This window comes from Aulonocara sp. 'chitande type north' Nkhata Bay, linkage group LG13 (assembly GCF_057382095.1).
Source record: "Aulonocara sp. 'chitande type north' Nkhata Bay isolate Kocher_YH1m ecotype deep benthic linkage group LG13, A_spYH_male_GT1.1, whole genome shotgun sequence".
NCBI classification, from domain to species: Eukaryota; Metazoa; Chordata; class Actinopteri; order Cichliformes; family Cichlidae; genus Aulonocara; species Aulonocara sp. 'chitande type north' Nkhata Bay.
In genome coordinates this window covers 7,256,598-7,282,637 of record NC_141356.1, presented here as the reverse complement: position 1 = coordinate 7,282,637, position 26,040 = coordinate 7,256,598, and the positions used below count along the sequence as shown (strand labels likewise).

Genomic DNA, 26,040 nt, shown 5'->3' with positions numbered 1-26,040 from the left:
TACATGCTACGTGACAGGCTTCTCTCAGAGCAGCGGGGGAGCAGTGGCACAGATCTATTAAGGTTTTCTGGCTGTCTTTAACTCCTCTATTCCTATGACTGTAAGTGTCCTCTCAAATCAGGCTCATTCATTCAAGGAAAGCTGGACTTGCTCTTGTGCATACAAGTGGTAAATGATTGTGGGATTTTTCTTTCCTATACACGAATCCCCCCCACAACACACACACACTCTCTCTTTTCTTCCATTTAGAGGGATTGCTGCCATTTTTATCTGTATAGTCTTTCATTTTACAAGATAATACTCCCTTATGTGTAATTTCCCAAGCAGCTTACCTGCTGTGACTCAGCCTGTAAAGTAATGGCTCCATCACAGGGCCTCTATCAGTTCCCTTGAGCGTCTCTGTCCAGGTCATTAACATTCAAGATTCTCTTTAAATCACTTCATATTTCAGCAGTTACTTAAGATCAGATCTGTGTATTGGACAAAAGAATTAGGACTGGGCATAAAGTCTGCTCATCAGAAACGAGGCTGGGTGTTTTACTTTGAAATAAAATTCCCAGAGAAGTAGCCATCTACATTTCTTCAAAGACAGGCCATTAATTGGATACATCTGTTAGAGAAACCCATAAGAGATTAAGCCCGGTCTTCCCAATGCTGTAGCTATGTAATTAGGCTTCTCCCCTGTTCTGGACAATGCACGCTGCAGCGCTGAGATGAAATGTGTTCATATTACAGTAGGTGATGAAATTCATTATTCATTTATAGCAATCGGCCGGCTCTGTCATTTGAAATGAAAGCATCGCGTATTTTGAGAAACCAACCAAAACTCTCGGTCAGCGAAAGAAAGTTGAAATCTTCATCGGTGTGAAGACGTGACTTTGAGCGCAGCAATGTGGCATAAAATCAAATGTCTTCCGGAGTTATTGGCTCTTCACAAGAGATTATGAAATATGTTGTAAACTTAATGGCAAATGACACAATCGCTGAGCTGCAGTGTCGGCTAATGAGTAAAATTCTGCAGCATAACACACACCTCTAATTCCTTTAGTCTATTTTATCAGTTAAGCCATCTCTGTAAATTTTTTTCCATGTTAGCTGTCTGTCCTGGTGGCCAGGAGGAATGCCCTCACTGAAATATGTCCCATTGGTGGCTACCAGCGGCTCATATTTTTCACTTATATTATTTTATTATTTATCTGATAGACTTTTGCCCATTTGTTTTTCCAAATCTCATCAGCCTCTGTTGTGCAGTTTTAGCACACCTGATATGCTAATACGTTAAAGACTACAACTGGTAAACGTCAGCATGCTCGTACTATGGTTGGTGAGCGTCAGCAGTTAGCCCCCCAGAGCTCTACCATGGCCATACTATAACACACTTTAATGCTTTGAAGATGGCAGATCTGCAGTAAACACACACTCTAGATCAAACCAAAGCCAGGGCTGGTCCTACCTGCACAGTACCTTACATCAGTGGCTCAGTCGCACTAGATTAAAAATAGCACTGCTTGCTATTGATCATTGCCAGGTGACTGCACTGATTTCTTTTTTTCTGAGAGAGACCAACTCCAAGTAGTCGCAGTGACCAACTGATTGCCCAGAGGTTGAATGTGCAAAACACTTTATATCTGGGCCACCATGTTTGGTTGCAAGGTGACTGCACAGGTTGCGTGGTGGGAGGCAACCTGTTTCCAAACAATCTGGTCTGATTGAGACTGACTGCAGTCACACACTCAGACAAACTGCCGTCTAATTTATAAATGCAGACAGATCGCCATCAGGTTGGCTGGATGGGTATAATGGTAAATGGACTGGTTCTTATGTAGCGCTTTTCTACTCAACCTGAGTACTCAAAGCGCTTTATACAACTCGCCTCATTCATCACACATTCACACATATTCACACAAGTACTTTTTTCTGTGCCTAAGTGCTTTCTCACTGTGCACTGGAGAACAACTGGCGGTTCAGCATCTTGCCCAAGGACTCTTTGACATGCAGACTGAAGCAGCCAGGGATTCAACCTTTCGATTAGTAGATGACCTGCTCTATATGCTAAACTACAGCCAGTGGTCAAGCAGTTGTGTTTTAGTTATATTCCTATGTAAAAGGAAAGCTGCGGAGCATCTAAGCAATTTTGACTTAAATCACTTTCCCACAGCAACTGTGTTGCTATTTGTGGACGAATTTCTGAAATTCAAACCTGTTTTTTGGCTGGACTCTGAAACTAAGCACTCAACGTGAATTTCTGTGCATACACTTAGCAACAGATTTGCAATAAACAGCAACAGATTTGCAATTTTTTGCCAGTTTGTCACAGTTAATCACCATATCATCACAAACAGATTGCATGTAATTGCCGATTTGACCCCATTCCATTGCATACTGAAAGACTTACTCTGTCTTATTGCCATTTTATCGCTGTCTTAGCACGACAAAGTCACTTTGAAGATGGCAACTGGCTGTGACTGATCCCAGACGCAGTAGAAAACACATATTCTACTTCCTGTGATGCAAAAAACAAAACAAAAAATTCTTTAAATCTTTAAGAGAGCTTTAAAAAACCAAAACCAAAAAACCCCTAAAATATCATCATGGATGAGAAACAAAAAACAGGAGGAGCTGCAAGTTCTCCCAGAATAGGGTTATCATCACTGTAGTTATTACAGTGTTTAAAAATGATCAGCATATGTATTCAAATGGGATCCAATCCAGTCATTAGTAAGTATGGGGTATTAGTCTTGTTTAACTTGTCTCTGCTGTCAAACTGTCTTATGTATTTTTCTGCCTCAGAATCATTTTTAAAAGATTTATTTTGCATATAGAGAGTCAGTGTAGTCCTAACATTAACCTTATGGTTCAGAATAGGGGCAAGCTGATTAATATGAGGTGATACGTTGATATTCACAAGTCACTAACACTCAGGAAGATTATATAGATTTTAAAAAGGTGTAATAAGATATGTGACATGTGTATGGCTGCATCACATCAAACTTGCAGAAAGACATTAAAAGACTATTTTTAGACCTGAGTCCAGTGTAACAGTGCACTCAACTTCAAAGAACTTTAGAAGACACACAAGGTGCCCGCCTGGGCTCAGAGAAAGTAAAAATGAAAAAGGATGTTGCTACTCTCTGAAAAAAATATTTCATTGTATTTATTAAAGAGTCCTTTAGGACAACATTTTTATTTTATTGTACTGTTTTTTAAACATTTGCTAGGACTGATTATGAGTGTGTAATTTGTCTTTAAATGTCATCATATTAAGAACATTATTTATTTATCTTATACAAAACCAATCCCTGGTACATAAGAGGCAAAGCACTAAAACGTGGCCATTAAGTGGCATTGGATTGTTTATTGTTTATTATGCTGTTTTTAAAGGTCATGAGCAAATAATGTTATTAATTTCAGCTTTTGAAGTAGATCTACATTCGTCAAACACTTGTGCATTTAAGGGTTTATGACACTCGCTATACAGCAGGGGTCTCAAACTCCAGTCATCGAGGGCCAGTGTCCTGCAACTTTTCCATGTTACAACACACCTGAATAAAAATTTGTGGGTCATTAGCAAGAGTATAGAACTTGACTGCATGCTGAAGTGGTGACTCCTAACCCCACTCAAGTAAATTTAAGTAAATGTAAGTGTTTGGAAAATGATCTACTAAATGTACACTTTTTGCACCATGTTCATTCACTCATGAGCTGCTGTAACAGGAATCAAATGGCTGAATTGCCGCCACCTCAGCATGCAGTCAAGTTCTGGAGTCTTGCTAATGACCTACTAATTGTATTCAGGTGTGTTGCAGAAGGGACACATGGAGAAGTTACAGGACACTGGCCCTCAAGGACTGGAGTTTGAGACCCCTGCTATACAATATGTTGAGCCATTAAAAAAAATTTTTAACAGGGGCAACACATGTTACCGAACATCAGTATACCAAACATATGAAGTGTAAACATGGCAAAACTGCCAATTTACATTTACATTGCCAAGGTGGGTTATGTAAAAACATAAATGACATATTAGACAAGAAGGAGTTAAAGATGGTCACAGACCCGGTTTGCTGTTTAAGATATGCATCAAATGCCTTTAATAATGAAGATTACAGCTGTCCATTTTTTTGCCCACGACTAATGTGTATCCTCTATAGGTACTATTCTTAATTTAAAAACTGACAATAAGGCTCCTCCTGTTGCTTTGTGTAGAATCATTACGTCACATAGCAGAGCAAAACACGACATAAACACAGGTAGTTTCATTAATATGTCAAAACAATATGAATTTTTTTTCACAGGCTGGCGCTTCTTCAAAGCTCAGTATAAAAGTGCAGTTTGATTGAAGCTTTAGATAAAACCTTTTCAGCGCCATATTCCATCTAAAGTTTTAAAAGCACCGGTTTACTGTCATGATTTCTCTTAGACGCACATAAGCCTAAGTCAATGGGCCTATCTGTCTGCAATCTTATCAAAGGCATTAAAAGCTTTGGGAGACAACGATTAGACAGATGTGAAAATGTTCCGTGAGAAAGAGGGGGAAGAAAAAAAGGAAAGAAAAAGGAAGTTACCTGCCTGCATTCATGAAACTCAAGTGTTGGGAACTTTGATATAAGTGAGAAAAGCAGCTCATGATATCTCAGTTGGCTTTGCTTTCCCTTAACGCCCCACTCATCTACTTTCACACTTATTAGAAGTGCGTAATTACGCTGGATCATGTTTTTTGTTGCACGTTTGTCTTGAAACGGGGAAAAGCTAGATGACAGCTGAAGGTTATGAATATTTAATATCACATTTGCGGCATTTATTTCAATTTCAGAGGGAGCAGCGAGCTTTTAACTGGAATCGCCTTAAATAAAAGAAAGCTTGTTATCTGTAAGTGCATTTAGGCTTTCTGCTTAATGCGGGACTGTTATCAACAGTGCGGTTCATTAGCAGATTTCTAAATCTTCTTTCAGAGGGCCACGGCCCTTTGATTTTCTGCTGTGAGAATACTGAGTAAATTCCAGCCTTCTGTGTCTCTGACGGTGAATTTATTCCTCTGTTCTGCACATTAATTTCACCGGACAGCTGCTAAATGCCAGTAAAATGCTCTGAGGATTCTATTTGCACCTTCTGAAAGGATTTCTAAGCACATCACCTCAGATCCATTAAATCCAGTTTTGAATCTCTTGACACTTATGCGAGCCGTCTTTGGAGCCAAATGTAACATTCCCATGTGATTACAACGCTCCTTGATCAATCTGAGTGAATCACTTCATGATTGAGCGCCCGAGTCTCAAGAGTGGAGGGCCTCAAATTGTCCTTTATAGATCTGGTATTATATCTCCAGCTCCCTTCTGCCATTAGCTGGATATTCACATTTTCAATTTCAACTCACTGCCTTGTCTTGCCTCCAAATGAGGTCACCGTTGCAGCGTTGACTCGATTCCCATCCATACCCCTGTGCCACACAACTCAGCCGCTGACAAACACAGCACTTAAACGCTTTTTAAGAGCTGTTTTCTTTTTTTCTTGTGTGATTTTTCTAAGTCGCGTAGTGTATGGGAAGCAACCCATAGCTCGGTTTTGTTTAAGAGTCAAGAAGTAATCTAAGCCTAGGAGCAAGCAAATCTATTTTCTCTAAATGACATGGGTTGGACAGGAGACTGCAGGTTCAGTCTGGGCCTATCCATCACAGACTGTTATAGGCCAGGTAGGTGAGTGATAAGGCTTTAGAGTGTCTCGGAGCACAGTGTTTCAGCATTTTATCCACAACAGGCAGCCCACGCCAATGTGACCTGCTTGCTGAACAATTTCAAGGGGGTGGTGTGTGTGAGTGCGTGGGGGGGTGATCCTCAGTACAGCAGAGCACTCCTGAGCCGTGCACATCTGCATAAGCTGCTGTTAGACTGGAGATGGCACAGTGAATTGTTAGGTTATCATAAAAGAAGCCACTTTTGTCTCAGCCCTGCGGAATACTAAGTGTTTGTATTTGCAACACAACATTCATCCTGGGGTGTTCTCATTTTTTTTCTCAGGCCCTGCTATGGTAATTCATCATCCAGGTCTTGATACATACTGGGAGAGTGGCCGGTGAAAGTATTTGCCACCAGCTCACATGCTGCTTTTCACTCCCTTGGGATATTTTGATTATGAAAACTATAGGGATGTCAGACCTCAACAATGCATATTTTGTTTGCTGCCGCCCTAAAGAACACAAAAAGTCCTGCCGGGCAGTGAAGGCTGAGACTGTGGGTGACAACTCTGCGGCTCTTTTTCTTTCTTTTTTATAATGCTTAAGGTTCAAAAGCAGGTAATTTCACCTTGGTCAGAAGGGATGGAAACTGTAGAGGTGGGCACTGTGCAGGTGGTTTAATAATGGAAACAGAGGTCTTGAGGGACAAGTCCATCTTACCGAGCAACAGAGGAAGTCCATTACCTTCCGTGTATCTTTGCCTAATGCAGTGTCTTATTTGTAATTGAAAATCACATGTGTTATTACGCAGAGATCAAAAGCAGAGATGCGGAGTGGTGTCTTCAGACACCTCGAGGCTGAGAAAAAAAATATCTCTAAAAGCAGAAATGATACGAAACAGCCCAGCATCCTTAACAGATGAGCTAAAGTACCTTTTCCTCAGTGTAACCTGTTATCTGTTCATTTCATTCTGAAGTCGATGTTAAGTAAAAGTGCATAAAGTGGATATTGTTACAATACCTTTACCATACGGTTCCTGTTTTTGTTTGTTTGGGAAGCTTTTAGCTAGTCATTTCACGTCTTTATTTTTCCTTTTTAACTATATTTTGATTTTAGTCTTAGCAATTGTGTCTTAAGTTGTTAACCTTCTGTATCTGGTAGGTCTGGAGACCTACAGTACGGTGCAAGTCTTGGGGAAATTTTATTTGTTTGTTTGTTAAGCCACTTAACCCTGACCTACGAATCCTTCAAGCATAAAAGGCAACTCGCTTAAGTGATGAACCAGTGTCTACACATAATAAACAAAGTAAGGAACTGGTTATAAATTATATTATTACAGCAAACCATAGTCTTAATTTTTCAGAATGACAATGATCCCAAACACCAGACATTCATTCCCAGTGTTAAAGTAATGCATTACTGTAATAACACAGTGATGTAATATGTTACTGTACTAAATTCAGTAATTACATTACAGTTACAAATATGTTGTTATTCCTGTTAGCATTTCCAACAATCAGCTGATTTCAATTCATGCTCGGGAGGAGAAAAATGGTGGCTCATGCAGCCATTTAAGGAGTGAAGATATAGACATCAATTTATTTTTATTTCACAAAAGGACAGTATGGTAAAGCACAAACAGCATCCAGGACAGGGACAACCGCATTATACTGCTAACACAACACCAGCTCTTTGCAAGCTCTCACATCTGCATAGACAGTTTGCTAACACGAAACTAGCCAACAGCCCAAAGGGATTTTAAAGCTGAGTGCACGCTGACCCCCCAGCCCAAGAGCCAGACCCTGCTCATCAACAAGTAACAAAGCAGTGATGAGCACTCAGACTTGCAGTTTCCATTAGAAGGACTGTGGCGATTGCTTTAAAGTGTCTTTGGACTGGTTTTTATCTTTGCTTTGTCCCCATACCTAAAAACTAAAAGAATTACCATGTGTATAGAGATGTGTGTTAGTGTGCACTGTAGCCTCAGATTTATATTGTTAACTATTTGTGACAGTACCTTTTAAGTAATTTCATAGAGTAACAAGAAAAGAATGTAACGCGTTGTGTAACTAATTACGTAATTAAGTAACATGCTGTGCTGATTTTTTTTAAAAGGTAAGGCAAGGAGCTTGGATAGCTACTCCTTAAGATTATTTAAAGACATGACAAGAAAGCTTGCCTAAGAGAGTTCAGGCTGCATTGAGGAATAAAGGTGGTCATCCTCGATATTGACTTTCAAGCTAATTAAATTAAAACTATGTGTTTGCCTTCTATACTCAATTTCTATGTCTGTTTTCACGTTTCCCATTTTCCTAACAAAATATAAAGAAATGAGGGGTGGCTCAAGACTTTTGCACAATACTGTATAAATGTACTGAAACATTCCACCAATTTGTATGTTTATTCCTAAACACAAATATGTGAATATGCAGTTTAAAAATAATTTCAATTGATTAAAATCTGTCACAGATTTGCATGATTTACACGATTCATTATAATCCTTATTTATTGCAAAGTGGGCCTTTGTGCAGCTCCCAAGTCCATCCACTGTCTGAAAGATGCCATTTTAACTCCTCCCCCTCCGTGTAAGCCATTTGATTCGTTGCCCCTCAAAAAGGCAGGTGGGTGAAGCATCACTCAGAAACAAACTATCTGAACCCTGAGCTTTTTGAAGCCACTGTTTGAAGCCACATTGTAATCTAAACATCCACATTGTAACAGTAGCACATGCCCTGTTTGTCCCTCAGTCAGCCCTCAGCATATATACAGCGCTGCCTTTCCTTTGTCCTTTGCCAAGACATCAGTTGTCCTTCCCTGTTTGCTCTTGTGTTTTCCCCGTATGGCTCTCTGCTCCCCTTGTGTATTTTGGATCTCAGCTTTTGTTCCCTTTTTCATTTGCTATTTGGACTTTGTTCATTTGGACTTCATGTATCAGCCAAATTAAAGGTTTGACTTTGTTATTTCTGTCTGCTTTGGTGTCAGCATTTGCATCCTCGTGTCTAACGCCTCTCCAGACAGAAATGTGAAAAAAGGAAAGATCTGTAGTCCTAATATAATTTATTTAGTTTGTATCAGGAGCAGTGATGTATCAGTACCGCCATCTTTGTTAGCATAATGTTTGACTATTTAGATCTACTGCGTGGGTATTTGTTTTCTTGTACGTTAAATAATTTTAAATAGTTCATTTAAAATAATTGCAAACATGCCAAGCCGGAATCATTTGCCTAATTATTTACTTGTTGATTATTCCTTGTGTTTGTTTGCGTTTATCTTTGAATACTTAATAGCCCTCCATTTTTGGAAGCTTATGGTTGCGCTTCCTGATAAACTAATTCATTACTGTAATGATGTGCCTGAGTCACCCATTCAAGTGACAGAATTGGCCACCAGTTTTTTCCCCCCATGCAGCTAAAGCCTTCTCTCAAAGGAGGGCAGACGCCACCGTTATCCCAACTTAGTCATAATATACAGCTGCTTGTATGTCTGCTGCAGTCACCATATTCATCACTGAAAGTGACATTGCGTTATGCTGACTCTCCCCTGGGGAATGTTAACATTAAACCATCATGCTCATGCGTCTCCATGATAGCTCGGAGAGGGCTTTGCGGGGGGAAGAGGGTGTGTGAAAACTTCCATATTAAAAGCATTATAAGGAGCAGATTTTTCACTCCCACCTCCCTCATGAAAAATGTACAGCGGCATATTCATTACTTCATTGAGCTAACTGAGTGTGACAAGCGGAGAGCTGCAGCAACCGAGGGCCGGGAAGCAGCGCTACAATAAAGCCTTCGGCCACTCTCTGAGGACATGGCTACCCCTGCTGCTCGTGGGAGCTACATCTATGCACTCTGTTTGGATTTTTCCAAATGGTTGAGGGTGCCACACACAGCATGACACAGACTACACTGCAGCCAATTTGCCCTCTAATCTAATGCATTCATGGTCAACGGGCAGTAATCAATTCAGTGCCTTTACAGTGTGATGAATTTGACCTACGAGTTATGACTTAGGGCCCTTGTGCTATAAATATGGTCATGCATTTTCAGCAGTTTACAAGACATACGGACGAAATCCCAGCCGCGGATGCTTTATGCAACAAACGTCGATGGGGCTCTGTTGTATGAACTCTATTGCATATCATGCATACAGAGATGGCTGGATAGAGGAATTGCTTTTATGAGCTGTGGCCCCAAAGGTATTGCTGCCTAATATATCAAACCTTTATGCGGGACTGATACGAACACATGCAGACATTAATATCTGTCTTTCATCTCTTTGCGTTTATCTGTTTAATTTTCTTGCAGCTCCTTCTTCCAGTGATAAACGATGCTGTCTATCCCCATTCTAAAGCATCCTCTCCGCCTCGTGATGATACGCTCCCCACGTGCCAGGTGGCCGCCTCACCTCCTAGCCCTGCCTGTACGATTCTGAGGTGTCATACCGACTCACCCTCAACCCTCTAATTAACAAAAATACTGGCTCTGCTGCCCCGGAGCAGCATCGGCCTATATTGTCTTCAGAAAGCCGGCGCTACATTTGGGAGTTTGCTTTGATGACCCTCTGCAGCGACAGCATCATCGGAGACAACAGCGGCTCTTAATCCAGAGCAACAGTTATTTCTCAGATGAATGCAGACCGTGCAAATTAGTGGCTGCCGCACTATAGCATTGGACCTGGCACCACAGGCGAGATGTGAGATTTAAATTATTTCTGAGACTGTGGAGGAGTCTAGAGAATAGCAGACAAGCTGACTAATAACACAGGATTCAGTAACAAGGGCTGCTCCAATGGTAATGACTGCTTGCTCCAGAAATATCTGATTCCCTGCAAAAAAGGAAAAAAAATAATACAGTCATCTCAAGCCTAGTCTGGTATTTAAAATCCTGCAGCAACAAAAAAAAAACCCTCTGAAATAATTGGTAGACAAAAGCATTGGAAGGAATACAGTGTGATGCAGTTATAACCTCTCATAAGGGAAGGATTAATGGAATCCAACTCCAGTAAGTCATGTGGACCTCTAGACCTACATATAACCGAATTCCTACAAAATACTTGAAAATCTGCACACTTCAAGCCACAAGACTGTTGTGACAATGGTGTGATATACCAGAAAAAAAGTAATTTCCAAAAAAAAAAAAAAAAGCCATAGAAGATTTCACAAGTGTCATTCCTGCTCTCCTTTTGTGGAGGAGCACTGTGTGGGAGTTGGGCATATTCACCAGTCGGTTATCAGAATAACTCTAATTAGGCTATTTTTAACACATCCTTTTCAACAGCTCTTGGGTGTTTACATTTCCTAATGACAGCCCGAGTAAAAATCATCTATCAGCAAGCATCACCATCATCACCACCACTGACACATTAGCATCAGTTCTTTCCCAAGAAAAAAAATGCCACTTAGCCAGGGTGCCTTCAGTATTCATTATAAAGCACGCACGCCCCATCGTGCCTGTAAATTTGTGGGGCATTTATTTACATTTGTACGTTAAATTTCAGACAACTCGAGGAGGCTAATTAATAGGCAGCGAGGCACATAGTATTCCTGTGCTTTTTGGCTTCAGTGAATATGAGACAGCTCTTTCAAAGCCTGCACATTCACCAGATTACAGCCTTTGTAAAAAACACTTTTTGCTTTGGCTGTGTGATTTACATAATTTTCATTTAGTTTACTGCCGGCTTTAAAAAAATCTTTAAAATAAAAACAAAACAGAGCCTACATTTGAAGTCTCTCTGTGCTAAAAGCACTTCAGGCTTGGAAAACAACTTGTTTAGCCTTCATGAGCAAAAATAAATAAATAAATAATTTAATTTAATAATATGTCTTCAGGGACTTCGGTCAAAGTCGGTGTTGGACTTGTGGTCACCTTGGTAGTTCTGAATTCATAGTGCATCATCATGACAGTACAGCTGAGACTTTTATTTTTTGCTGTGATATTTGTAGACTGTCATTGAATTCAAAAGGGACTGGGTTGCTCTGCTTCATCTTACGTCTAGGCTCTACTGCTCCATCTTGTGGTTTCTTGAGGGAAAAGCGGGCAACTTTTCAAAAGGAGGGGGTTTAAACGGCTCCTTACCAATCACGGGAAGTAATGTGGCGTTCTCCGAGGAGGAGACACACAGTTCACTAACCCTGATGCTGGGCCAAGTCTTCCCTTTATCATTTGCCACTAAAACAACATTTGTGTAGAGTATTTTTCCAGGGCATGGCTGACTAAATGTTTTTATGTGGTCAGAGTGATAAATTAGTAGGTGTAGCTTGCCAAAATATAGAAGCTCAGAGGGAACATTATTAGTTATGAAAGCTCCCCTGAAGTGAATCAGCGTGGTGTGGCATCCAGAATGGATACGATGGGATGTTTTTAGACCTTTGCTTTATTATATTATTACAAATACAGAATAATGTGCTCAGGTATGTGGAGCTGCACCTCCACGCTCAGCACACAGGTCTACATGTCAGTAATTTGATCCGAGCAGGAAACTAACCCAGTCTCTGGGCAACGAGCGCTCACTGCACAAACTCACAGGAGCCTTCGAGGAATTTCCTCCCAGGCAGTAATGACTGCAGTTTTGGATCCCTTCGAGCCTTTTTCCTCAGAGCTTCACGTCATCAGGCGGCTGAACTCCAGTTTGCACCGAGATGGTAGGAGAGATAGACCGAAAACTGGACACGTAGGCTCCCTTAGACTTCAGCCCCCCGCTGAGCGTGTCACCCTGGCTCCTTTGCGAGATGATGTCCCCCTGTTGGACCCCTGCTGTGGTCAGCTGAGTGCTGGAGCTGAGGTAGTCCTGGGCCTCAAAGGTCGAAAGAAATTCATAGATTTTGATCATGTCCCCTCTGCTCTGTGGGTCCCTCCCGGTTTCAGAGAGAGGCCTCAAACAACCCCAAATTTCTCAGTGGTATGTGTAGACCTGAGCGAGGACGAGGCCTGGAACTACAGGAGGATCCCCCATGCGGCTCTGAGAGCAAGACTGAGTGGTAAAAAACAAACAAACAGAAGCATATTTTAAATACTGTGCAAGTCAGAGCCTTGAAATTGGATAGTTAATCTATTGTTGAGTGATAAAGGCTTGATTGCTAACAGGGCAACTACCCCTAGAGGGAAAAAAACAAGCTGAAATTTTGTCAAATATGAAGACCTTTTGCTTTTCTTTATCTCATATGGGAGTAAATGCTCCTTTAAATTTGTGCTTCGATGTTTGGAATTACATAACGTTTGACTATATTATATATAGATATTATCTCAGTTGTTTTTTCACGATGCACCAAATGAATAACCAACAATTGAAAAAATTCAGTGTCAGTTTAATATATCGCTTGCCCCCCCCCCCCCCCAAAGGAAAATCTGCTGAGCTGTTGCATTGTGAATACAAATTAAAAAACTGTTTAAAGAGTAAATTATCCCTTGGCTGAAAAGCTGCAGTATCACCACGCTCTCTGGTCGAGTTTCAAGGTTGTTTCATCAATCTTCTTGTTTTCGTTGTAATGATTATGGATGATGGCTGCGGCAGGGTGACAGATCGAAACACTAGATATTTTATTCTCATAAAAACAATTCTAAAAATAAGTTAAATAATGAATAAATGTATAAAATCTTAATATATTAGGCTCTACAGAAACAGTAAGCAAACAAACAAAACATAAAGCACCCACAATGATTCAAATTATTCGCTGTAGCTACCTGCTGTTGGGTGCTGCAGTGCCCCCTTCTGGTCACTTCATATTAGTGGTCTTCATGCAGGTACAGCGTGAAGTTCAGCGTGGAAACCAATTTTACTCGAAAAATGTTAGACACCTGTTCAACGGCTCATTAATGTAAGTCTCTAATCAGCCAGTCAACACATTGATTATTGTGTAATTACATCTAAAAAACATAGAAGCGCATTTGTGTAGCTTTAAATTGAAACTGAGCATAGGAGAGAAAGGTGATTTATTGGTTGCGACAGGCTGGTATGAGTATTTCAGAAAAAAATTTGAAAGTTTTACAGCAAAACTGAAAAAAAATATATATATATATATTGGAGTATTCTTAACAGAAATTTGTTGTTTAAGTTACAGTGTGTAAAATCTTACCACTAGATGGCAGTAGATTGCAGTCAACGGAATTTTGTTTTCTTTCTCCTCCCAATTCAAGCGCATAATCCAAACTGTGGTGGCCACTGCAGAACAAATATGTTTTATTTCTTTAAACTATGTCTTTTTAAAATTATACCTTTCACAGTTTAGTCAGCCAAGAGTAATCAACAACATTATACTGCATCCTGTTACAACCATAGCCAGCTGGTGTGCGTGACTGTTTGTGTAAAAGATATTTTTGGACACACTATATTATGGCACATTAAAACAATATAAACACTTAGCAATAAATTACTCATATAAAAAAGAAAGGGCTATGCATGAATATAATATTCAGTTTTACGTTTTTACCCCTGAGTTAACTACTGTTCATTTGTTGTGAGTGTTTGCTGTTAGTCCACTGTTTTCCTCAGCTGTCAGAGAAGTGTCTAATTTTATTTACTCTGGAGGAGGCTTTAACACTCTCTGAATGGGTCCAATGCCAACTGATGAGTGAGTGAAGCTTCTGTACAGTGATAGTGATACTGAGGTGAATTGTTGAGGATATCTTGACCTTTTCTGTCGATAAGAGCTGCTGTGTTTGCTGCCTTTGGTGAAATTTAACGTCAAAGTTGATCTAACTGTTGTCAGACTTGGACACTTAGTGAATAAGAACTCGGGGTAAATGCCATGAAAGCATGGATCCCTACATTTTGTATCAACAGCTCAGGCTGCTGGTGTTTCTTGGCAGACTTAGTGCCCCTTACCTGAGGATTGTTGCTGATCATGCTCATCTCTTTACAACTAATACGGACTCATCTTATGATGGCTGCTCTAGCAGGATAATGTGCCTTGTCCCACAGCTCAGATAATCTTGAACTGGTTCTTTGAACATGACATTGAGTTTACTGTAGACAAATGGTCTCAATAGTCACCAGATCTCAGGCGAATAGAGCACTTTTGGAGAGATTCACATCAGTGATGTGCAGCTAACAAATCTGCAGCAACTGTCAACATGGCCATCAATAATGTGCCGGAACAATTTAGGCAGCTCTAAAGGCAGAAGTATCTATTGTTACCCTAAAAATTATTAGCTAGTAAGCTTTTTGTTTTATAAAATATTAAACATTACATTACTTTAAGCTAAATATTGCTGCTTTTTTTTTTTTTTTAGCTAGCATTGGCTAGCTCTAAACAAATATTGCTTGGCTCATCATTTTCTTAGCGCAGTACTTTCCACTGTAAGTTAAATTTGTTTTATTCACTCTCTCTCTCTTTGACATTTAAGCTCCCATTACATTTTTACAGTAAATATGCAAATATTAATGAAAGCCTTTTGTTTACTAACGGACTTAAAACTGCTAGCAGTGCTAACTGCCAGAGCTAGCTTTTGAAACAACAGCTCAGCTCATTTCATGTCATAATATGGTTTTATAACATATATAAAAGTTATTCTGCAATTAAATTATTACAACAACCCAAAGCATAAAATACCTGGAGCAGCTACTAAAGAGCATTGGTAATAGCTAGTTGGTATGTACATCTCCAGGCTAAATACTGTATAATTAAGCTTAAGCTGGCATTTGTAGTCTGTTGTGTGCTCTGTGCCTGATGGGTAATTAGAGGCACAACATCCATACACATCCAGACTGGGAGCTGGTCAGCAGGGACCATGGCTGTTTGTTGCTCCGGGGCCTTCTTGCAGGGTAATTTGACCTTGAGGGCAGATACTGCTGTGCATAGTTATAGTTCACAATTTGTCAGAGAATGTATTGTTGTTGTGTCATCCTAAGGTTCAAGTGATCTTGTTAAAATTCAACCTCAGTCACTGAGGACACCAGCAACAGTGATGATCAGTAACAATCTGCCTGATACACATCCTGGAAATCAGGTGAGTGATGACTGACTGAACTGGTTTCTGTACTGAAGTGCGACTGTGTGACATCTTCAATTTGCCTGTTTTTGCCCAAATGAGAAATGAAAGACTTCACACATTAACAATTCATCAGTTTTCCCTCTTCAGTTTTTCCTCTGAGCACATTAAAGTTTTGTTGATTTATATACTAAATCTTACTACAGTGCAGACGCTGGAAACATTTTGGTTGAACTAATGCTGTTGGCTTGCTTACTATCATTACACTTCATCACAACTGCTGTATTAATCACTTTCCTATCATAACACAAGCACATATTAAGTATTAAATCAGAAATGCGTACCTCACTTACAGTCTCATCACACCTCACATAATACTGCTTATTATGTGGGCAGGTTTTCACTTTGAGGACATAACCTTGCTTTATTATTTTGTTTCTGAAACTGCTAATTGAAACGTCCATAATTACCTTGACACACATTATTGTTGTTTAAGAGAGGTCTCGCAGTGCTCAGTTATTGCAGATAGGTATTTTGTTCAGTGAATAGAGACTTGATTAAAGCCTGTATTTAAGTAGTGTGAAGTTCAGGATTACAGTGGTGATAATACATTTTTAGTATGGAAGTTAACACATGCGCAGTGAAATCAATGGACCTTCTCAACTCTTTTCTGGCAGTGCAGTGATTGATGGCCAGAATATAAAAAGCTCCAGGGTGACAGATTCATGATGATAGTGTTTTATCAATGTTTTATTAAGTCATCTTCTTTTTTATGTATCTGCTAGCAGCAACGCTCAAGGTCACACATATTCACATATTAGTTTTCAATACGATCCCTGATATCTACAACAAAATAATTGGAACAGCGCAGAAAATACTGCAGGATGAGTAAAAAAATAATTATATCAGACAGCAGATTCCATACAGCTGATGTTATCTGCTTAGATCGGCAAACAACTGATATTGGCTTATTAGTTATTTGGTGATCTAAGTCAGTTTACAGCAGACGATGATAGAAACACCCTGATGTCCACAAGAGGGCACGCTGCAACTTCTCTATTGGGAACACAGGCTTTTGCAACACTGCAGATATCCCAACCAGCTGATCAGCAGTCAGCCAGAGCTGAATCCACCACGATAAGCCTTTTAGTCTTCTTTCCTCTCCTGTACTGCATTGTGCTAGTTTTTTTCCTTTTGCAAATATAGTAATGTAACATCCTCCACATACTTCTACTAGCTAAAATGATATATATATATGCTATAATTAGTTCAAACAGTCCTTTATACTGGAAGCTGGGACTCACGAGAAAGTTCAAGATACAATATTATCAAAAGACTTCCCTCATTATACGATGTTATTGCATTTTTATTTATTTTTTACATTTTGTGATATGCTGAGTAGTACAACAGGTGTTGCAAGTTAGGTCCTCAGAGTTAAACTTTGTCAGTATCTGTTTTATCCAATAAGATAAACTTATCTCACTTCTGCCATATCACACTTTCCATAAATGTTGACATAAGATGAGCCAGTCCGTTATCAGTCTGTGATAGAGTGGGGTGAGGTTGGCAGTTACATGCAGTCTGTTTCTGATAACACAGAAATTAAGTGTAATAAACTTTTGACATAACATAGCTTATAGTGTCTGCATAGAAATAAATACACAATGAACAGAAATTTATATTTAACTGTTATATTTGCAACCTTCCTGTTCAAGAGGAAGATAACCAGAATACAACTAGCCGGCAGCCAGTTGAGTCGAGTCCCCTGGAGTTGTGCTCGTGCAGACTGATAACAGAGGTTGCCTTCTGTCTGGTGATCTTCGCAATCGCCTTGCAATCAAAAGTTGTCATGAGTGTGCAACGGCCTCAAGCTCTGAGCAATCATTTGATCACCGCAAGTTGCATGTAAAACAATTTAATGTGGTCACCAGGCAGCCACCATTCTTTGTAGAAAGAAGGATGTTGTCCTATTTCTACACATGTGACTGAAATTAGTTGGCTCTGAATTAGGTGGTAGCTAGAATGTTTTTTTGGTGGAGTCTACGTTATACTCTTATTTCATCTCCCTCTTTAACTAAAGGAGGAAAAGCCAGTTTACTTTTGCTTTGCATTTGCTATTCCTCTGGTTTTGCTGTGTTTTCAGCATTGTGTCAACACGCCTTGTTCTTTTATGCACAAAGCTGCAAAACCAATAGAATCTGAATGCTGCCCGCTGATGTGTAAAAACGTCAAATACTGCGATTGACTCGCTCGGATGCACTTTGGAGTGAATATAGGAATTTGTGTGTCTTTGTTTTGCATTAGTCATTAAGAGAGCATCCTGATATTTTGTGCTTTTAGGCACACTCAGCTTTAGGGGTGGTAATTACAGCCTGTTTGTTGGTCACGACTGAAAGATCTCGAGCACTACTGGATGGATTTCCATAAATTTTGATTCAGACGTCATTGACCCCCGTAGGATGAGCCTCATTATCCATTTATGTTTACTTGATGAATCTGAGCTCAGATGAATTTTCACAGATTGTATCAGATTTTCTGCATTTATCAGAGGTAATTTGAAAGATCATTTGGCTGGTGCCATCGCTAATTAATGGTCTAATGCCAGGTGAGAATTTAAGTGAGAAATTATGGTTTTTAATAGCGTTTTTTAAAATAATGGTTTTCAATACTGTTGAGTATAATTATATTAATAATAACAGGTAAAAAAATAAAACCTACACTCATCATTAGATGTGTTAAAAATACATACGTGAGCCTCATGATTTCCAGTTGAACACGACACTGATAAATCTTCTGATATTGCTTTTTAAGGATCCAGGAGTCGGGCCAGATATCTCACCGGCAGTTCGACACTTCAGATACACTTCTGCAACACAGAGGTCAGAACACAGGCACCTTTAATTGGCTCCTTTCAATAACAATAACATTGAACAAAGCTTACCTCCTGATTACTGATATGCGAAGTCCACACACGATGTGGTTGCTTTGAGGGTTATCGGGAGGGAATAGGTTTGATTTTGTGCTCCGTTGATGTCATCAGGGAACAATGCGTCCTCTTGTTGTGTTAATTACTCTTTAATGAAATCATGCAGATGAACTGTAGCCTTGCTTAAAGCCTCGGGGAAGAATCGGCTCCCCAGTTAATAAGCTGTCTAATATATTTTCTGCAACGAAGGAGGCTGGTTAAGAATTCAAATGAAAGCAAATAACTTTCGGGAATCAAGTTAATCAATTGCACTCAAGGCACTCGGTCCACGTGTCTAATGGGCAGAAGTCCTAATTTCTCTGCAGGAGTTATGAGGACGCTGGATGGATTGCAAAGGTACCGCGGCACTTGAAGGCACCAGAAGCAACCCTGGAGAAACTGGCAGACCCAGTGAGTGAGCGTGCCTCACTGAGGCGCTACAACAGCCGACCTCAGCTGTGGCAGGTGAGCCATGGAGAGTGTTTGCATGTTGGCAAACACTGCCGAGGCATGAGCTCTGTTTTCTTGGCCCCAGCAGAGGGCTTCTGGGGGTTTAGATCATTCACACAACTGAGGGAAATTGGATTTTTGGATGGTTATTGTTTCTCAAAGGCAATTTTCATAATAACCCATGCATAGGTGTGCTAATATTTTGTATTTGGTTTTAATAAAAGTGATAAATGTGATTGCAGTTCATTACCTGTCAGTCTTGACCTTTTGGCATACAGTGTGTGCAGCAGGGAGACTGAAAGAAGCAGATATGCAGCTTAATATTTCTTTATTTCTGTAGTTCTCTCCTTTATGTGAAAAGGCCAAAATAAATCTGGTTCTCCTGTCTGGCATTGATGCCGTGGATGCTGCTACATCCAGGAGCTACTTGAACTAACAAATTAATTTTATAGCATGCCCCAAATTTCTGACATTTCAGTTTTTTTTACATCCTATTAAACATGACATCCAAAGGAACAGAAAAACTCCCTCGCTGTGTCTCACTTTCTCTCCAGTGTTTTGACTGTGTATATATATGTGTGTGTGCATTTTTCCCACCGCATTGATCCAGTTTGTGTAGCACCCCGCCAGCAAACATGACTGAACACACCCTGGTGAGCCACACTGTAGCACTGGGGTAACATGTTCCTTCATTACAGTGAACACATGCACTCCAGTTTATTTTTGAGCCAGTCTCACATTGGACTGCTGTTTCACAGTAGCTGAAAACCCCATCGTTAGTCTTTTTGTGGGATCAGTTAGAATAAGAAAAATACTCGCAGGCCTATCCTTGCTTCACATGAGTGCGGTAAAGATTTTAGTGTTTGATGCTTTAGTTTAGGGGTTAAAACATAAACACTGCTGCACATGTGTTGTACCTATAGTGTTAAAATAAAGGTGATCTGTAGATCGGTAAATTGTGATGAAGCGGTGATTGTTTCCGTTCTTTCTAAGTCTGTAGGAGCTGAGTGGAACAGGCGACAGCTTCGACTGAGGAATGATGCCAAAAAACCAATATCTTTGTAAGATTTCGTTCATCAGTGGGAGCTCATTTTCTCTTTTAGTCCCTTTTATGATGCAAATTTGTCACACACCTTCCTGTTTTTTTGGTTTGTTCAGCTGCAGTACATATCCAAGATCAGGTCAGATCCCTCTGTACACGTGAGTATTTTATGTTTGAGCTGCCACCACACAGAGTACTGTACAAAATCTTGGGGTCCTTTAGCTCTTTAATACCTGCCACATTTATTCTGCTGCATGATGTCTTTAACCTGCTGCTACCATGAAACACTGAGCAACTTTAAACAGAAAATGTTTTAGGTGATCATGTTTTGATTCTGCTATTTTCTTAGCGGCGCAGTATTTTGTTTGAATCCAGCTACTCTGCATATTTTCTCTGAGCACTGACCTTCGCGTTCATTACTGAGTGGGCTCTCGTGTATGTGCAGTGGCACCGTCGGCTCTGAGAACATGGATAACATTGACAACATAGATGAAGACTTCCAGCCACTGACAGTAAAGAGGAGCGTCGTTCCTCCATGCATGCCGACAGCACGGTGAGACTCACTGTCATTGTATACATAAAAAGCAGAGGTTTTTTTAATGGTAATTATTCTTAAAACAAAGTGGACTTAGACTGTGAAGCCTGTTAGTGTGTTTCTTATTTATTGATGGACCGGTATGACACTTTTAGAATAATTATGAACTTCATCTAAACAAGTCTGAAGCTTCAACAAATAACCACTAGAGCATTTTAATTGGTTTATTTCAAACATAGTTAGTCAATTTGCACAAGTGTATTCCTATTGGCCAGGCTGAAAAAAATGTCCACCTTGTTGACAGGTGTTTGCTTTGTTCTCTGCTTTCCTGTGAGCGAGTCATCTGCAGCACTCTGCCCGTCTTTAGCCATCATCTGTTAAAATGTCCGCACAGACAGGGAGGAGAGCAAGTCCTAACTTGTTATTCATGCTGTGCATGTCAAGTTAGGATTGATTTTTTTTTCCAAGTCTAAGTGTGGCTCCTCTGTGGAATCGTTGCTGCACCATCAGTTGGAAAGCCAACAAGCAGGGAGCGTCACATTTTTTGCAGGCTGCAGTTCAACAAGTGGAAATAAGACATTCCAGATCTCACCAGATTTCACCTTGTAGGGAATTCTAATCTAAATGATCAGTCATGTCCATGGTGCTGACATTTAGAAGTGTCTACGGTTTTATTTTTTTTATCTGCTGCTCTGAATGCTTTTATTTTGCTCTTTTTTTAGCTTCCTGTATTGTTTCCAGGCTGAAAAAGCCTGTTGGGGCTTTGTACAGTGCTGAAAAGTGATGCAAGGATCAAGGTAGCTTGGAAACAGGACCGAGATACTGTCATGCTGTCAGTCTGTTTTCTGATTTTGTTGTTGAAATCTCAACTTTAAGCACTAAAGATCAGTATGGCGAGGTGGCAGGTGGTGGTCGTCCTCATTCAGGATAAAACAAAAATAAACCAGAAGCAAAAATATGCAGACCTGATGGGTTGAATGCCTTCTATCCCTCTCAGAAAACTGCACCCAGTACACACACACACACACACACACACACTTACATTCATTGTGGTTTTTCTAGAACTGTTTGTTAAGCACAAAGTATTTTTCACAATTTTTTTACATGTCAGGTGTAAAAAATTGTGTGTTTTTTTGTCTCACTGTGTCTCATTTACAAGTTACAGTGTCTGTAACATATTTTCCTTGTGCCAGCCGAACCACCATCCCTGGCTACACAGGCATGGCTGCCTATGCTGACTCTGCTGCTCCTGCAACTTCTGCAAGCTCATCTGGGTGAGTCTGAATGAAACTCTGATAACAGACTTCCGTTGTTATTGCTAACTGATTATGTCCTATAAAATATGACATTTAAAAAGTATATAATATATCGTCTGTATTGTTTATCTTGTCATCTTGTGAAATAAGTAAGTCATAAATTTGTGGGTTGATTGAGTTTATCATTTTACTATTTTGCACACCTTGATATTTCTTTCTCCCAGCATTTTATCCAGTTAGACAAAAAAAGCAAACATCACAATTCTCCACTAGAGGGCGGTCTAATGCAATCCATAGACATGAGGTTGCACTCTTAACTTCACCATACAGGTGCCCATTATTTACTGGTGTCTATGAAAATGTGACTACAACTCGCCACAGTGGCAGAAATACACACAAATGACAATACTTTCAGCTTACCTTATATATCAAAGTGTAGCCAGAGACTGGCACTGGGCGCACACTAACTCCTGAGGTTAAGTTTGTATCACCCCTAAGAGTCAAACTGGGGACCTTTTAGATGTGGGGTGCACGTGTTAACCACTACACCACAGAGCCAAGAAAAATGCAAAAAATATGCATAAACATGCGTGCAGTCTGGAGAAAAATAAACCAAAGAGCATGAAATTAGTAAAACTAAAAGAGCGGACACCGTTTTAGGGAAATGGGCAGACAAGATAAAAACAGTGTCAACAAAACAGCTAAGAGAAATAATATAAATCCTGAATAATCACTGTTTTCTCATGCTCCTACTTTTTAATTTGATTTGTTGTTGAACTTTATCTTTTTTTGGGTGCTGTACATATTTGAGTGGCATTGCTTAAAAGCTTAGTATACCTTATTTTTTGCATGAGTGGGCAGGTGAGGTGCAGGTTAATGGTCAGCTGGAAAAGGCTTCAGTAATTGGAAATGTTAAAAAACAGATTAAAAACAACGGCCGTCATTCCTAAAGACAGACAGGTAGGAATTTGAGAGATGTTATATGTGTTGTAGGGGAGGATTTCACCGATGATTTTCTAAAATTGAGCAAATTTCATCAAAAGAAACTGAAAAGGTTTATTTAAAAAGGAAATCTTAAGGTGTTTAATTCCCAGTGCAACACTGAAAATATGTGCGTTTACACGAGTGAGCCCCTTAACTGTGCAGAGCAAACATGGCTCCACTCTGGGAGTGTTGGCTGTCTGTTAAGGATGTGCAAACCTGTTTCCTAGTTGGGCCCCAGTTTAGCGAACTTTACCGGCTTTTGGAGCAGGCATCTCCAGATGGCTGAATCCAGAGCAGCTCGTGGTAATGGTGGTTTTTCACAACCCAGATCCATTTTCCTGGTGCCTGACACCCCCCTGCGATCTGTTTCCTCTGCTGATTAGGCTTGGCCTCCCATTTTTTTTCCCCAAAACAGAAAAAAAAGACAAGCTTGGATTGATTAACTGTCTGCTACAACGGTCAGACATCCCCGGGATTTTTGCTTACTAACGCTCACTCATAACAGAAGTGCCTGAGGGTTTTTTTTTTTTCTGTCAGTCTGTGTTTCACTACAAAGATTAGCTTTAGGTTCTTAGATTTTTGCGTCATCTAAAACAACGTGTAATTCAGTGACTCACAGATATCATTACATCTTTTCACAGAGCATTCGAAGAATTTGGAACTTCTGTTTTCAGGCACACAGCGCCCCTGTCCAGAACGGTGACCGCCGTGGCTCCCTGCAACCCCTTCATGAGACCCGTGCTTCCTGTCTGGTGCACGAGCGCCACAGCAAGACTTTAGACAAACGAGATGAGACCCGTGCTTCCAGACAGGAAGCACGGGTCTCATCTCCTTTTTAGACAAACGAGATGAGAGAGGGCTCGAAGGTGTCAGCTTCCTATTCACGCCATCCAATCTGTTTATATGAATACATCTACGATGATGTGATGTCAGTGAGTTATTCAGAGTGAGTTAAAGAATAATGAGATGCCCCATTATCATAATTTCCCTGATTTAGATGAGTGGTTTTCTAACTCTGGGTAGTGAGTGCGTTGCATTGTCCTCTTAAATATTTGCTCTCTCTCACTGACTCGCTTGCTTGCTCGTTTACTCTATGTGTGTGTGTGCGTCTGTCATGAAGGGCAAAGAGAGGGGCGAAATATTGAGGAAAGTCAGGATTTTTAGCGCTATCATTACGTTTTTAAAAGTATACAAATTACGGCAGCTTTACAGATCCATTATGACTAAACAGGCTAATCTGCATTCAAAATGCTGTCTGTGGGCTTCAGTATATACATCGCTTAGATTTCTGTAGATGCGACTGTAACGCACATTGACATTATTATGATGTGCCTGGCAGCAATAGCTTTATGTCTGCGGTTAGTGCAGCTTGACGCTTAGACAGGAAATAGGGATGAGATGGTTTTCCTGTTTCTCTTCATCTATACTTTGTTTAGATTTACATTTCATGAGGATTTTGTACTTAAGCACAAAGTTGATACACGTGAGGACTTTGGGTTGTGTGATCACTAATACATGCATCTTTTCTTTTTAATTATTGTATATTTAACGTCATTTGTGTTTTATTTAGCTATTTATTGTTGCACTTCTAAAAGTGAGGGCACTCAAAAGAGATTTAAATTAAAAATAATCCAAAAAAAAAAAAAAGTTTTTAAACTGAGAAGCCTAGAAAGTCCTAATTTTTGACATGAAGACTTTGGAGGCAAAAGTTACTTATTGCTTTAATGCTGCTAACCTCACCACAGAACACCAGCAGCTCGCTGGCCCAAGCGAAAGCATGAAAAAAACGTCACCCTCACACGTAGGCCACTGACCTCTGGACAGACACTTTTGACTCCCAAATATAGACTGAAAAGAAATGTAGGCAAGTCTGCAAATATCATCCATTGTGTCTTGTTTAATGACCCTAAACTGCCTTTGAACTCCATCGGTCCTGTTTCATGCTGATATTTGTCCAAAGCAGTTTTTACACAGCGAGAAATATGATATCAGCTCTCCATCAAACCCATCACATACGAAGAACTGCACAACTTCCACCATAGTTGTCAAAGTAACAGAGCATTATTAAGTGCAGTAAGTGCAATCTCTCTCTCTTTTTAAAAGATGTTACCAGTTAATGCATCGCTGAGAAAATTGGTAAGTAAAGTGAATTATGTGCATGGAAAGGTTAAGATTTATCCCTTTTCCTTTATGCTGCTGCGACTCCAGTGAATCTAGAGGCAGCACCCTTCCTTTTGGCACGATATCAGCTCACGGCTCTGTTGGTGATTGATGTCTAACAGCCACAGATTATTATGCTAAACAACTTATGCTAAAAAAACAGCTGTTAGTTTTGTTAAAGCGAGCCTTTTCAGTTGTAATTACTGTTGTTTTGCATTAATTTTATGACTTTTGAAAGACACTAGAAAGTTGAGGAACATGTTAGGCAATTAACTCCTTGGCTTTCTTGCACAGTTAGATAGCAGGACTCTCTTAACTGCTTAGCTTAGCGTACAAATGCATGAAATTGCAGAGGACAACGGCACCTTTTAAAGCTCACTATTTAACCCCTAATAATGTGGCTGTCTGCAGCCATGTTTCCAGTATTTATTTCACCTGGTGGTACAATACATATTCAGTGTACAACACGACTGTGGTAATAATCTTGAGAGTGAGACGGCCTCTCTGTATAGCACCCAATTTACTTTGTGTTTAAGACCAACAGGACTACGTAAGACTTCTCATAGCAATCATAACTCTATTTGCTAAAAACCTCCTCCTCCTCCTCCAGCTTAGATTTTCCAGCCTGTGGTCTGAATCTCATCACCGGCTCCTTTTCAAAACAGGCTCACAAACACCATGATTGATTCAGCCACTATCCTCCAGGATCTCTCAATGCTTGCCCGGGCTGCAGATTAATTTCCTTTTCCTCATCTTAATTTTTACTCATCGCCGCTCCATAAAAAGGCTAAATGTCAAGCATGCCTGACTCCTTCTAGTGACACGTCTATTCCAGCAGATAATTACCATAAGGAAATTGATGCTTTAGTGTGCAGAGGGGAATTTAATTTACTCTGACATCCTCGCAGCATAATGCATTCCTAAAGAAAGAGAGTTTTTCACTTTGCAATTGACTTTTTAGATAAATTGGACTATTTAATGTGATTATCGGTCTTGAACGTCTTTGACTTATTAAGGTGTTGAAACCAATTAAGGGTTACATGCTGCTCAT

General features: G+C 40.0%; 1 protein-coding gene and 2 long non-coding RNA genes across 4 annotated transcripts in view; 1 reads left to right on the top strand and 2 right to left on the bottom strand.

Moving 5' to 3' along the window:
- LOC147315567 (uncharacterized) overlaps positions 1 to 26,040 on the bottom strand; it is a 65,568-nt gene that overhangs the window by 28,386 nt on the left and 11,142 nt on the right. Inside the window, exon 3 of the long non-coding RNA XR_015124365.1 lies at positions 18,347 to 18,463. This is a non-coding gene — a long non-coding RNA (uncharacterized LOC147315567). The remainder of the gene's footprint in view (positions 1 to 18,346; positions 18,464 to 26,040) is intronic.
- On the bottom strand, positions 12,026 to 15,410 carry LOC147315569 (uncharacterized). Of its 2 annotated transcripts, XR_015124364.1 has the most exons (5): positions 15,219 to 15,410; positions 14,492 to 14,609; positions 13,743 to 13,828; positions 13,351 to 13,464; positions 12,026 to 12,640 (listed from the first exon to the last, which is right to left on the bottom strand). It is a non-coding gene; the product is annotated as an uncharacterized LOC147315569 (long non-coding RNA). The 2 variants fall into 2 exon arrangements; XR_015124363.1 differs by lacking the exon at positions 15,219 to 15,410 and having other exon boundaries at positions 12,027 to 12,640; positions 14,492 to 15,207.
- spmip7 (sperm microtubule inner protein 7) lies at positions 12,209 to 23,622 on the top strand. Its single transcript, XM_086258445.1, is given in 10 exon segments — positions 12,209 to 12,647; positions 15,518 to 15,615; positions 18,409 to 18,476; positions 18,889 to 19,027; positions 20,006 to 20,073; positions 20,171 to 20,212; positions 20,500 to 20,607; positions 21,783 to 21,863; positions 23,471 to 23,594; positions 23,596 to 23,622. Coding segments are annotated over 10 exon segments (1,176 nt in total). The 5' UTR covers positions 12,209 to 12,226.